Source organism: Typopeltis vanoorti, chromosome 13, assembly GCF_054136105.1.
Source record: "Typopeltis vanoorti isolate ZY-2024b chromosome 13, IOZ_Tvanoo_1.0, whole genome shotgun sequence".
In the NCBI taxonomy this organism is placed as follows: Eukaryota; Metazoa; Arthropoda; class Arachnida; order Uropygi; family Thelyphonidae; genus Typopeltis; species Typopeltis vanoorti.
Genome location: NC_143561.1, coordinates 96,915,132 through 96,928,811, shown reverse-complemented (window position 1 = coordinate 96,928,811; position 13,680 = coordinate 96,915,132). Strand labels below are relative to the sequence as shown.

Genomic DNA, 13,680 nt, shown 5'->3' with positions numbered 1-13,680 from the left:
ATTGATGGTGACCACGTTCCTGGCTGAGAAGTAGCAACTTCTGACTAATACCTCACCTCCAAATGCCAACTATGATATTCTGGACACTACAAGAAATGAGCACATAGTATCAAGAGTCTCTAATTTGATTAGCTCAGAGGATCTTATTGTAAATAAGGTACCAAATCTTCCTCCAGTTGGTGAAAGCAACCCTGAAGTGATTACTTAGTGGTCACCATATGAGGACTTCTGGAAGAAAGATGTGTGGAATTGTAAGGCTGGTGATTATGACAACCTCAGGAAACAGCTTGCAGCTATATCATGGAATAAGGAATTGGATGAAAAGGAGATCAATGTTGTTTAGGCCCTGCTCAGGAACTATCAGGCAGAGATAATGTCTGAATGCATTCCAAAAAATCAGGTCAAATAAAGTAGGTATGAAATGGATGAACAAAGAGATGAGGCATAATAAATTTAGTTTAATCCTTTATCCAAGTGTGAGCAAACAAAGTTTGCGCCTGAAAATATCTTCAGGACTGGGTTAAGGTGATACAACACCAGGGCAACTCGTTGTAAAGGTGGAGCAAGCTACCAACACTCCTATCTTAGCATCTCCTATAATGCAAAACACATCTCCTTGCGGATATGTCTAATGTTATGCATTAAGGGAAGGGCCACTACCCAGACCGGTTTCGACCTTTATTGAGGTCTCTTCAGTGGGAGCCAGGCCCAAGTCGAGATATCAGGCGTTGCCCTGGTGTTGTATCACCTTAACCCAGTCCTGAAGATATTTTCAGGCGCAAACTTTGTTTGCTCACACTTGGATAAAGGATTAAACTAAATTTATTATACTCTAACCAAGTGGAAAATAAACTTTCAACATCTTTCTCTAAATCCAGAGTAATTTATTTAAAAAAGGGTGGCACACCAATTGGCAATTCCTATAGGTGGAGATGACCTGCTAATGCTTCTGCCTGATATCTCGACTTGGGCCTGGCTCCCACTGAAGAGACCTCAATAAAGGTCGAAACTGGTCTGGGTAGTGGCCCTTCCCTTAATGCATAACATTAGACATATCCGCAAGGAGATGTGTTTTGCATTATAGGAGATACTAAGATAGGAGTGTTGGTAGCTTGCTCCACCTTTGCAACGAGTTGCCCTGGTGTTGTATCACCTTAACCCAGTCCTGAAGATATTTTCAGGCGCAAACTTTGTTTGCTCGCACTTGGATAAAGGATTAAACTAAATTTATTATACTCTAACCAAGTGGAAAATAAACTTTCAACAAAGAGATGAGGCATACAATTTGGAAGAGGAATGCATTATTAGCAGCAGTTAGCTAAATCAGGTTAAAAAAAAAAAAAATCCTATGGAGTATTTTCAATGCATGGCCAGTAGAAAAAAAGAAAGAATTTGGGAATGTCATCCCTCCAAAAAGAATTTTGGAGGGATGACACTGGTTAGTGAAAATGGTAGAATGATAAAGGATATGGATGTTAAACAAGCAATTCATAAAAGGTATTTCGTCCTTGTAAATGTAACATCATGCAGAACTTGAGAGTAGAGTAGTGGTAAGAAAGGAAGGGGAGCCAGTGATGATGGGTGAGCAAGAATTATGTGAAGAATTGAGTAAATTTGATGTCATCAAGTTTACTCATGAGCAGAACATAATGGTATATCACTATGTATCTTAATAGAATGTTCCAGGGAATTAACAGTAGCTTTAACATGCCTTTTCAAGAGTCAGATTGTACTAAGTTCCAATGAGGACAAAATTGTTCTGCTTCATAAGGGAGGTTAAGATAAGACTAAGACTTCTAATTATAGATTATTTTGTGTCTCTGAATTTGTGGTTAAAGTGTTAAGAAAGGTTAGTCAGGACAAAGATTCAGAATTGGGTTGACAGCAGTAGCATTCTCTTTGATGGACAGCATGAATTTGCTAAAACAAGATAGTGCTTTAGCAGTCTGATTACTTATAGCAAGGTAACAAATGCATTTAAGATTTTCACATTACAAGCTGGCAATTAAATTTAAACAGATGGGGGTTGGTCAACAGAGTGTACTGGATTGGAGATTGGCTGCCTGGATAAGTATTAGCAAGTTATGTATGATGGGACAATATCCCAGAAAAGTAAAGTCACTAATGATATGTCCCAAGAATCTGTTTTGGGCTTTTGCTGCTTAACATGTTTATAAATGATATTGGGAAAGACCTGAATGGTAATTTGCAGCTGGTGCAATGTTGGGAAGAACTATGAGGAGTATAATGAATGCTGTAGCCTTGCAAGAGGACATGAACAGACTAGGTGAATGGGCAAGGATGTAAAATTGATGGGGAGGTCTTAGAGGAGATGAGAGATCTGGGGGTGATTGTGGAAGTAAGGATGTTATGATTCCATTGTATAATATGAATTAAAGATGCCAAGAAATTATATTCTTGGTTTCATCCTTTATCCAAGTGTAAGCAAACAAAGTTTATGAATGAAGGAACTTCACAATTAGGCTACTTGTATATAGAGACTAATGACTGCACATTAATTGCCTTTACCATTACTTGTAAGGATATGTGCTTTGCATTATGGGATACTAAGGCAATTAATGTGAAGTCTTTACTCTCTGTATACAAGTAGCCTAGTCATGAAGTTACTTCACATACAAACTTTGTTTGCTTATACTTGGATAAAGGATGAAACCAAGAATATAATTTCTTGGCATCTTTAATTTATAGTATAAACAAGTGAAAAACTTTCAACATCCATTGTATAAGGTTTTGATCATACTGCATATGGATAACTGTGCACTGATGAAGTTGAAAACAGTTCAGAGATGATCGACTATGGTGGTTTCTGGTCTCTGAAATGTTGAGTTTGAAGACAGATTAAGAGAAAACAAAGTCCAGTAGACAGGAGGAGGAACATAATCAAGAAATACAAGTTGATAAGGGATTATTACTAGAGTAATGTAGATAAAATGGTTTCATTGAATGGGTGGAGACAGGGGAGAACAAGAGGCCATCTCTGGAAGCTGTATAAGGAGAGTGTGAGCAAGGGAATGAGGAGTAAATTTTTGTGTGGAGAGTTGTGGTGATTACAATGCATTGCCTGAAATTTAATGCATAATGCATTTAAGTCATGGTATGATAAGCTGTGTGTGTGAGTGAGAGAGAGAGAGCTACCATGATGAGCGACTCCATGGAGATCTGATTCTAATAATAATGTATCTGAATATAAAGATATTTCTGGAGTAATTATTTTGAAAAATTATTAAATTAATAAGCAGTGAGAGAACTGCAGCATAAAATATTCATGAGGAATAGATGCCTCAGCTAATGGACACAAGTTCACAAGGTGAACCCTATTATTATTCTATAATTATATTAATTTCTTGGGATTTATCTCAGAATATAAAGTAGTAAATGAATAAATAATTGTTTACTTTCATGCATTGTGAGAATCATAATAAAGTCATCTTATATGCATTGCATCTGTTCATCAAGCACGTTTTGTATAACGTTAACTTTTCTAACTCATTTTTACCATATAAAGTTATTAACTTTCCGCACTCTTGATGCCTTACATATTACATTAATTCTTTAAATTACCATATTTCTTTAAAAAACACATATGCTCACAATAGCAGTTATCATTAATGTTTAAGTGTGTGAGGTATTAATGGTATGGATAATGGTCTTAATAAGGAAATACTAATCATACAATAAAATGCCTGGAATACTTACGTTATATGCATTGTAGAGCCCATGTAACTGGGGATTTTATGAACAAGAGTAGCCCCTGTATATGGCAAATGCAACTCCTGACTTCCCCAGTGAATATCCTTTTCAACTGGAGGTAGTTTACCATGCATTTCATCTACAGCCAGGTAGGAAACCTGCAGATATTATATTAACTTTAGAGTAGAAACAGCAAAATCAATTTATGATTAAACAAAACATGTTTTATTTATGTCTAAATTACATTAAATTATCAATCTAAGTGCCGGCCTGGTTGGCCGAGTGGATAGCGTATCTGCTCTCCAGCCAAAAGGCTGCGGGTTTGAATCCCGCCATAGGCATGGATGTTTGCGATTGTCTGTGGAAATACCAGTGGTGGTTGGTATTAGATGGCGTTGGTGTAGTTGCAGTCAATTGGCGAGTCCTCGGACCCCCTGGAGGTGTCAAATAATATTTGTGTGATCTCGGTTTCTTATTATGAACCCAGTATAAAAACTAAAAAGCGTGAGACTTCCTAATATAGACAAAGAGATGAGGGTAGCTATATCACATATTAGACCTGATATTGTTGAAACCTGCAAAAGCCGACAAGTTCAAGTATTGCATTATAATAAGTCTATGCATATTTTTATTAGTTTTATAACTAATGCTTTTGGTGTTCCCCACATTTTTCTTATAATCAAAAGTGTTCCATGACTTCGAGAAGGTTAAGAACACTGGTCTAAACAAATCAAGATAGCCATATTGTTATTTACCTGAATATTTCTATCAATTATCCAGTTTGTTTCAAAGTCGTCGTCATCTTCTCCAAAAGGATTTATTAGTTGCTCAGCTACCTGCAGAATACAGATATTTTTAGTTTGTTTTTAAATTTATCTGCACTAATATAAGTTTTAAAATATAGTATAAGAATATCAAGGAGAACAGTATTGTATTTGTAAAGACTGGTTTGGAGTTAAGAAACATATGTACTTGCATTTTTATTCTGTTATTAGGCTACACTTAAACATTTCATTATTATAATGATGTTCTCACCTTTAGCCATCCCATGAAGAAGAAAAATTGAAGAAAGGTGAAGAAAGGAAAATATAAATCCAAGTCATGACCAATGTAGCCTTGAGCAGGATCAATGTACTGTCGACCCAGTAAACATGTCAAGAAGAACAAATGAGTAGTTAATGTAACCACCTGGAAGAGAAAGTAGTGTCAATATAAATAAGAGTACTTGCACACCATAATCCTTTTAGACAAATTTTTGAATAGTTCTAGGCAATACACACACACCCTCTGCCCAAAAAGAAACCGAACTTTTGATAGAAAATAAAACACAGGCCAATTATAATTATTCAAATAATTTATTTCAATCAATATACTCTCCCTCAGCTTCGATACAGTTTGGCACGGTCAGTAAATTGAATGAGTTTTTTTATATCGGTTTTTGGGATACTGTTGAGGGTCGTGGTTACTGCCACTTTAATGTTTTCAATGATGTATCGCTTTCCTTTCATCGGCAAATGAAGTCGGGGGAAGAGAAAGAAGTCACAGGGTGCTAAATCAGGTGAAAACGGCGAGTAATCAACACACAAACTTGGTTTTTGCTCAAAAACTGTCACATTGTTCGAACGATGAGATGGTGCATCATTGTGCAAAAGTGACCAGCTGATTGCATCACGATATTCATGCCATACGCGATGAATTCTCGCTAACAATCGCTTCAAAACTTCGAGATAAAACTCATCATTGACCGTTTGGCCAGGTGGAACGAATTCTTTGTAGATAATGCCCTTGTAATCATAGAAACAAATCAGCATTGTCTTTACTTTTGACTTCTCCAAGCGACTTTTTTTTCGGATGCCTCTCTTCTGGTGGTCTCCACTGAGCACTGGTGCTTTGTTTCGGGCTCATACTCAAAACACCACGTTTCGTCACCAGTAACGATCATTTCAAGGAAGTTTGAGTCCCGAGCGGTTTTAATGAGGTCCTTGCAGTATTCAATTCGATACATTTTTTGGTCGTCGGTCAATTTGTGGGGGAACATCGCGAATTCAATTTACTGAAGCCTAAACGCGGTCAAAAAATGTGCACAGTTGATTTTGAAATCCACAATTCATCTTCAATCAATCTCACGGACGATTTCGGGTTTTCTTTGATGAAATCACGCACTTTTTGGACGGCCCAGCTTTTCGTCGTCCTCAAGCATTTCACGACCACTCTGAAATCACTTAAACCACTCATAAACTTGAGTACGGGATAAGCAATCATTACCGTATGCTTTTTGAAGCATTTGATGCGTTTCGGTATAACCTTTACCAAGTTTAACACAAAAGTCAATCACAGCTCTGTTTGAAACTCATTTTCCGACCGTTCATCAAAACACTGTCACTCTTGGCACTATATAACTCGGCTTCTAATGAACAAATGTCATAAACAGTTGACACAACACTAATGAAGGTTGCCGCTTTTGACAACAAAAAGATACAACAGGTGGCGCCACTAGTTTCTTCCATTTTCGAAAAGTTCGGTTGCTTTTTGGACAGAGGGTGTGCACACACACAGTTTAGAGATGACCCTTATATAATTTATGAAAGCTTAATGAGACAAAATTGAGTACTGATATTCAGGGCCGGGGGATACGGGCATCGCCGCCAGGGCACGGTTCATAAGTTCATTTTTAAGAAAAAAATTTTATCATAAAAACAAAAAATTCTTAGAATGATCAATATTAAATTAAATAAGGCCGGATACACCGAATAAAAATGTTAAAAAACTGCATATTGCCGCCTCTTTGATCAGCTGACTGTTTACAATTTTGCAGCGTATCTAAAGAGAAACGGTGGAAGTTTTTATGCACAGAAACGAATTTTCGTACAAAACATTTGTTGCTAGTTAACCAGTCATATGGTACGCATCTCAGTAGGCTACTGACAGTAGCGCAGTGCTGACTATTATTTCATCTCTGTATCGTGTTGTGTAATAATTTCTTGTGGGTATAAAATAGAAATGGAATCAAAAATTTAAAAAAAAAAAAAAAAAAACTTGATCCGGTGTATACAATCGTAAGCATCATGCTGCGAAAGAAGATGATATTAAGAAATAAACTGGGGCTCTTAATAAATTTGTTAAAATATTAAAAATATGCTGATGCAGATTGTAACCTACTCGATACATCAGAAATCCGAGTTGAAGAACCGTGCACATCCAGTTTGCATCAAAGTACTATTGAACAAGATAACAAGACGCATGATTTAAGTGAAAAACAGTTAGATTTAGTTGTAGTTGACCACGAAACTAACACATTGTTAGTCTCTGTAAATGTAGAAAATCCAGGTGAATGGGGAAATATTGATGAAAAATTACGAGTTGTTTTAATTGAAATGGGGTCTGTTCAAAAGAAAAGTATAAAATATCCCAGAGATACATATGGTCGTAAATTTGGCGACACGTATTATAACAGAAAAATGGAAAACGAGGAGCTCGTGCCAAGAACATGGCTCATTTATTCCGAAACTTTAAATTCTGTTTATTGCTTTTGTTGCAAACTTTTCGCACCTGCTGAATCAAGTAGTCTTGTAGAAGGTTATAACGATTGGAGTAATGTAAATACAACTTTGCATAGGCATGAGGCTAGTTTAACTCGCATGAAAAATTTCTTAAAATGGAAAATGTTCAAAAGAAAAGTATAAAATATCCCAGAGATACATATGGTCGTAAATTTGGCGACACGTATTATAACAGAAAAATGGAAAACGAGGAGCTCGTGCCAAGAACGGCTCATTTATTCCGAAACTTTAAATTCTGTTTTTTGCTTTTGTTGCAAACTTTTCGCACCTGCTGAATCAAGTAGTCTTGTAGAAGGTTATAACGATTGGAGTAATGTAAATACAACTTTGCATAGGCATGAGGCTAGTTTAACTCGCATGAAAAATTTCTTAAAATGGAAGGAACTTGATAAAAATTAAAAAAACAAAACTACTATTGATTGCCAGACTCAAAGCATGTATGAAATGGAAAAGAAACATTGGACGAGTGTTTTAGAACGCTTGATTGAAAATATAAAATTCGTTGGTAGCCAAAATTTAGATTTTCGCGGATTATCTGAAAGGAATAACCGCAATTTTTTAAAATTAGTGGAACTGTTTGCGAAGTCTGAACCCATTATGGAAAATCATGTTGAAAGGGCCCTACAACGAAATAATAGAATACACTATTTAAGTAAAGAGAGTCAAAATGAAATATTGGAAATTTTAAGTAACACAATCAGGGATACAATTTTATTATCAATTCGAAAATCTGAACATTATTCCATAATTTTAGACTGCACACCTGATGCAAGTAAAACAGAAAAAATGACCATTATTATTCGCTTTGTTTCCTGTGACAATGGAATTGTTAAGATCAGGGAAAACTTTTTAGGTTTTGCAGATATATCAGATTCCACAGGACGTGGTTTATGTGCAACAATAGTGGAACAACTGGAAAAATGTAACATTCCGATTGAAGACATGCGAGGTCAAGGGTAAGATAATGGGGCAAATATCAAAGGGAAAAAATATGGGCTCCAAAATTTGCTTTTGAACAAAAATCCTCGAGCTTTTTACGTGCCATATGCCGCTCATATTCTAAATTTATTCATTAACGATGCAGCCAAAGTGAATGCAGATACAATTAGTTTCTTTGCAATTATTCAAGAAATATACAATTTCTCTTCATTCTCTTACAAATGTTGGGCAATCCTTTTAAAGTTGGTAAAAAAAATTAACATTGAAACAGCCATCAGAAACGCGATGGTAAAGTAAAATTAATGCAATCCACATTCTACGATATCATTTAGGAGAAATTTATGATGCACTTTTTGAAATTTTAAATAATGAAAATTTTAATAAAACAAACTCAGCATGGAGCACAAACATTATGTGCTAAAATAAAGGACTACAAATTTATTTGCTCTCTTATAATTTGGCATGATTTACTTAAAAGAATAAACCCTGTGAGTGATTATTAAAAATGCTTCAAGAGAAAAATATGAACATTACACATGCTTTAGAATCTATCGAAAACTTAAAAATATTCTTACAAGAGTATCGATCAGATACAAATTTTAAAGAAGTTCTAAAAACGGCAAAAGAACTGAGTGAAGAGGTGGACGGAGAACAAGAATTTAAAACTGGTACAGATGTTCGACGAAGAAAGAAGACACGACAATTTGACTACGAGTATCGTGACGAAACGCCATAATCGCCAGAAGAAGCCTGTGTAGCTTAATGGATGTGGCGTTTGCATACCACGGCGCTTGGCTGCACGAAGGAAGACTTGGGTTCGAGTCTAGTCGGCGACTAGAGTAAATTTTTCTAAGCCTTTTTTCGACCGGTTCCCGAGTTAGTCGATCTCTGGCACGGGCAAGCGGGTTTTTCCTCCCGGAAACTCAAGAAAATCGACCGTAGAACCCACATAATTTCAGACATTAAATATACTGTGTTAGGGACCACGAGATGGCGGCACATTTGAGCCGTCTCTCTTCACTGTGTACCGCTTAATTAGTGATAGCCTTGGGCCATCTATCTCTGATTGGTACCAGTGGAGATTGAACTGCCCACCCAGTCTCCAAAAGTTAGATAGGGCTAAATGGCCTCGCCTACTCCCGTATACGGGAATAAAAAGGCGTTAGCTGATTTTTTTTTGTATGTGTGTGTGTGTTTTATACACTTCTAGACTTTGTTAATAGAACGTTCTGAACAACTAAAAGCATATTATGATAATTTCAATTTTTTGTATAGATTACTACAAATTAATAACGAAGATTTACAAAAAAATTGTGACAATTTAGAGATTCTCTTGAAGGACGGCGACAATAAAGACGTAAACGCAATAGAACTATATGACGAGTTATGTGCTTTCCGGGATATTTTTCAGAAGGACAATTTAAATATTCAAAACCCTTTTGATATTCTTAATTTTATTGTGTCCAATAATTTATCTTTCCCTAACTTTTCAATTGCTTTAAGAATACTATTAACCTTACCTGTTAGTGTAGCGAGCGGTGAACGTTCCTTTTCCAAGTTGAAATTGATTAAAACCTACTTAAGAACAAGTATGTCACAAAAAAGGCTTGTTAGTTTGGCGTTAATAGCTATTGAAAATGACATATGTACGGAATTAGACGTTAAGACCATTATTTCTAATTTTATGAATGTGAAATCAAATTACATAAATATATTTGAATTTAAAAATTTCAAATATATTTATGTAATTTAATTTATTTTCTGGATGTGGTTTCTCGCCTACTCCCGTATACGGGAATAAAATAAAAAGGCGTTAGCCGATTTTTTTTTTATTTTTTTATTTTCTTATTCTGTAAAGATATTATTTTTTGAATACTTAAGTTAGAAAGGGTAAAGGGTCCCGCCTACTCCCTATGCGGAAACAACATAGGCGTTAGTTGATTTTTTTTTTTTAATATTAAATGTTCTAATTATTTCTGAATTCTTTTCTTATTTTCTCATCTATCTTCGTTTCGTTTATTTTCCTAAAAGTTAGTTCCACTTGTAAAAATTCTTTAATAATTTTTATAAGTTACTAAGCATTCAGTAACTTGTAAAATGGAAGAATTTTTTAAACTTTACTTCAAATAAATTTTAACTCTAATTAAAATTCATTTTAATTTTGTTAGTGATTCGGGTCAGTGAGAAGGCCATTAATCCCTGTATCATTATATTCAACGATTAAAGTGAAGTGGCTTTATCAAAATTTGCTTTAACTTTTAAGAATTTTTTGAATATTCGATTTATTGTTTTTAACGATTATCCTGCCTAGTCAACACCCCCACCCCTCCTTCGGTGCATTACATTTAGCGAACCAACGTGTGGCTGCTCTGTCAAAATTTATTTAAGAAATTATAAATAATTGAAATTTTTATTATCGTAAAGAACCACACACGCCCGGATCGTTACGGCGCTCTGCTGATTTTGATACGATAAGGCCAAATGATGTGCAGTGAAATGAACTCAAACTAAATTATGACTGAACATGTGACGTTTACCTGTTTGTAGTAAAGATTTACCATTTATCTCTTACTTAAACTGTACCGCAGCTATGATAGCAAGTTGAAAGTTTTTTCACTTGGTTATACTACAAATTAAAGATGCCAAGAAATTATATTTTTGGTTTCATCCTTTATTCAAGTGTAAGCAAACAAAATTTGTGCGTGAAATAATTTCACAATTGCTATCATAGCTGCGGTACAGTTTGAGTACCTGATTTGGTACTCAAACTGAGTGATTTGGAACAGTATAAAGCCCAGGCCAGAAGGGACGAGTGTGGTAAGAAAAGCAAAAAAGGATTACGAAAGAACATTGGCCATGCAGGCTAAAGACAATCCTGAACAGTTTTTTCGATATGTTGCAAGTAGAAGAAAAAATGTATGTGGCAGAATGATTTAAAGAATGCCGATGGTAGGGAGGTAACTGAATCAGTTGATATAGTTGAATTAATGAGCGAGCACTTTGCAGGCGTATATCATCCAGGTGGTGACATTGCAGAAATGAATGAACCAAAAGTTTATACGGGAATTGTGGGGAATGAGGTGGAGGTGAGTATTCTATTACAAAACCTCAATGTCAATACATCTGTGGGATTGGATGGTATACCAACTCGTGTCGTACATGAAGCAGCTAAAGAATTGTCAGTAGGAAAGAGGAAGTGGAAAGAGGGGAAAATAGTTCCACTGCATAAAGGAGGTTCCAAGACTGCTGTTGTAAATTACCGACCGATTAGCATATCAGGAATCGTTGTCAAGGCCTTGGAGAAATTAGTCAAGAAAAGAATACAGGATTGGATAGATGAAAATGGGATACTGTATGGGGGACAACATGGTTTTGTGAAGGGTAGATCGTGCCTCAGTAACTTGCTCACGTTTTATAACACATTGACGGCTGAACTGGATAAGGGTAATGGGTTTACAGTGATTCTACTAGACCTTGCCAAGGCCTTTGATAGGATACCACATGGAACTCTAATCAGTAAACTGGAGCAGATGGGCATGGATATAGGGTTGGTGAGATGGATAGGAGGGTGGTTGATGGAGAGATACCAGAGAGTGGTTTATTCGGGAGTGGAGTCCAAAAGACTGCTTGTGACAAGTGGTGTGCCACAGGGTTCTGTTCTTTGACCACTACTTTTCAATTTGTTCATTAACGATATAGAAGAGGATCTGAGAGGAAGTGTTTACTTGTTTGCTAATAATGCAAAGTTGGGTAGAGCAATTGCGAGTGCACAGGATGTCAAAATTTTGCAGGATGATTTGGAGGACTGGGCTAAGGAAAATGGATGTCAATTTAATGTGGCAAAGTGTAAGGTTATGCATTTTGGAGTGAAAAGATTAGCAGCAGTATATCACATTGGTGGAACCATACTCCAGGAGATTGATGAGGCCAGGGATTTGGGAGTGCTGGTGGATAGGGAGTTGAAGTTTAGGGGAACATTGCAAAAGTGGCTAAAACAGGTCATCAAATCACTTGGTTACTGAAAAATCCTTGAACGAGCAGAGACAAACAAGTTATTGTTCCTCTATATCGAGCCCTGATAAGACCCCATCTGGACTACTGTGCCCAGATATGGGCGCCAGGGTTTCTTCTTGATGGGGAGGAGGTGGAGAGGATCCAGAGATGAGTGACCAAGATGGTTGCAGGTTTGTGGAATGAATCTTATGAGAACTGATTGAAGATTTGTGGATTGCAAAAAATAGGCGGAAAAGTGGTGATATGATTGAGACATTCAAATTACTGAAGGGTTTCTATAAGATTGATCCAGAAGATATTTTTGAAAATATGACTGGTGGGAGGACTAGGGGCCATACATGGAAGCTGGGCAAAAATGTGGTTAACGGGGGTGTTAGAACTTGGAGAGTGGTAAATAAGTGGAATAAGCTGCCAGAGTCTGTTGTGGGTGCTATGAGCATGAATGAGTTTAAGGTGAGGTATGATAGATACTCTGTGAAAGACAAATAGTTGTTCTTGATATGATGTTAGGGCCTCCCTCGATGAGTCTGTCGACTCCTTGGAGTTGCCCGTAATAATAATAATAATAATAATATGTGTTAAGCAGATGGTTCATTGTCAGGATTGTATTATATATGTTTGGGTAAATGTGTTGAGAGATTAAACAGAGTGAGGTTCTGCAGAATGTGTGATATATGAATGGAATGTGATTATGAAAATTGGAAAATGAAAACAGGAAGTGAAGAATACCAGGAATACCATAAAAGGTGATGGGTATAAGATTGGTGATAATAGCCAGAAGAGTATGAGAATGAGTGCAAAGAATGCGATAGTGAATACAGAAATGATTGAAAAAGGATGAGAAAGCATAAAGGTGGAAGTGAGTTTGACCGATGATGCAAAAAAATGGAAGAAAGACTGACTGACAAAACAACAGTAGGAACAATCGCTGGAATGAAAGAATTCAAGAATGAAATGATTAAGATGAGATATCTACAAAATGAAATTAGACATGCGACAGATATGAACTGAAGAGTGTGAAAGAATAAAAAGATATTGGAGAAAAAGCAATAACAAATGACTGAAGAGTAGCACACTATAAGGAGATTCTATTATAAAAGCGTGGTGGATGAGAGGGTGCATAAGATCTGCTTTCCAAGAGGGAGGATGAACAAGGTAACTTATGTGCTGAATGTGAGGAAATGTGTGAGGGAGTTGATGGTTATGGTTAGAATGAATGATTTGGTTGGGCCCAGGGAGAATGCAAGGATTGATATTAGGAGGAGAAAGTCAACAGCAAAGAGACTGGTTTTTGTTTGCCCAAATATATGACAATGATGAGTTTCAGCAGAGAACAAAAGATAATGGAATGTTAATGGAAATATGTGAAGAGAAAGGAGTGCAGTTTGTGAATGTGTGGGATGAGTTGGAGAGATGAATGGAACTGTATAGGGGTGATTGACTGCATCTGAATGGT

At 36.3% G+C, this 13,680-nt stretch overlaps 1 protein-coding gene across 1 annotated transcript in view; it reads right to left on the bottom strand.

Moving 5' to 3' along the window:
* Positions 1 to 13,680, bottom strand: part of LOC150100401 (bestrophin-3-like) — a 92,045-nt gene that overhangs the window by 26,641 nt on the left and 51,724 nt on the right. Inside the window, exons 6-8 of the mRNA XM_090402648.1 lie at positions 4,747 to 4,899; positions 4,467 to 4,547; positions 3,718 to 3,869 (exon numbers count right to left, since the gene is read on the bottom strand). Coding sequence (XP_090258774.1) covers positions 3,718 to 3,869; positions 4,467 to 4,547; positions 4,747 to 4,899 — 386 coding nt within the window. The remainder of the gene's footprint in view (positions 1 to 3,717; positions 3,870 to 4,466; positions 4,548 to 4,746; positions 4,900 to 13,680) is intronic.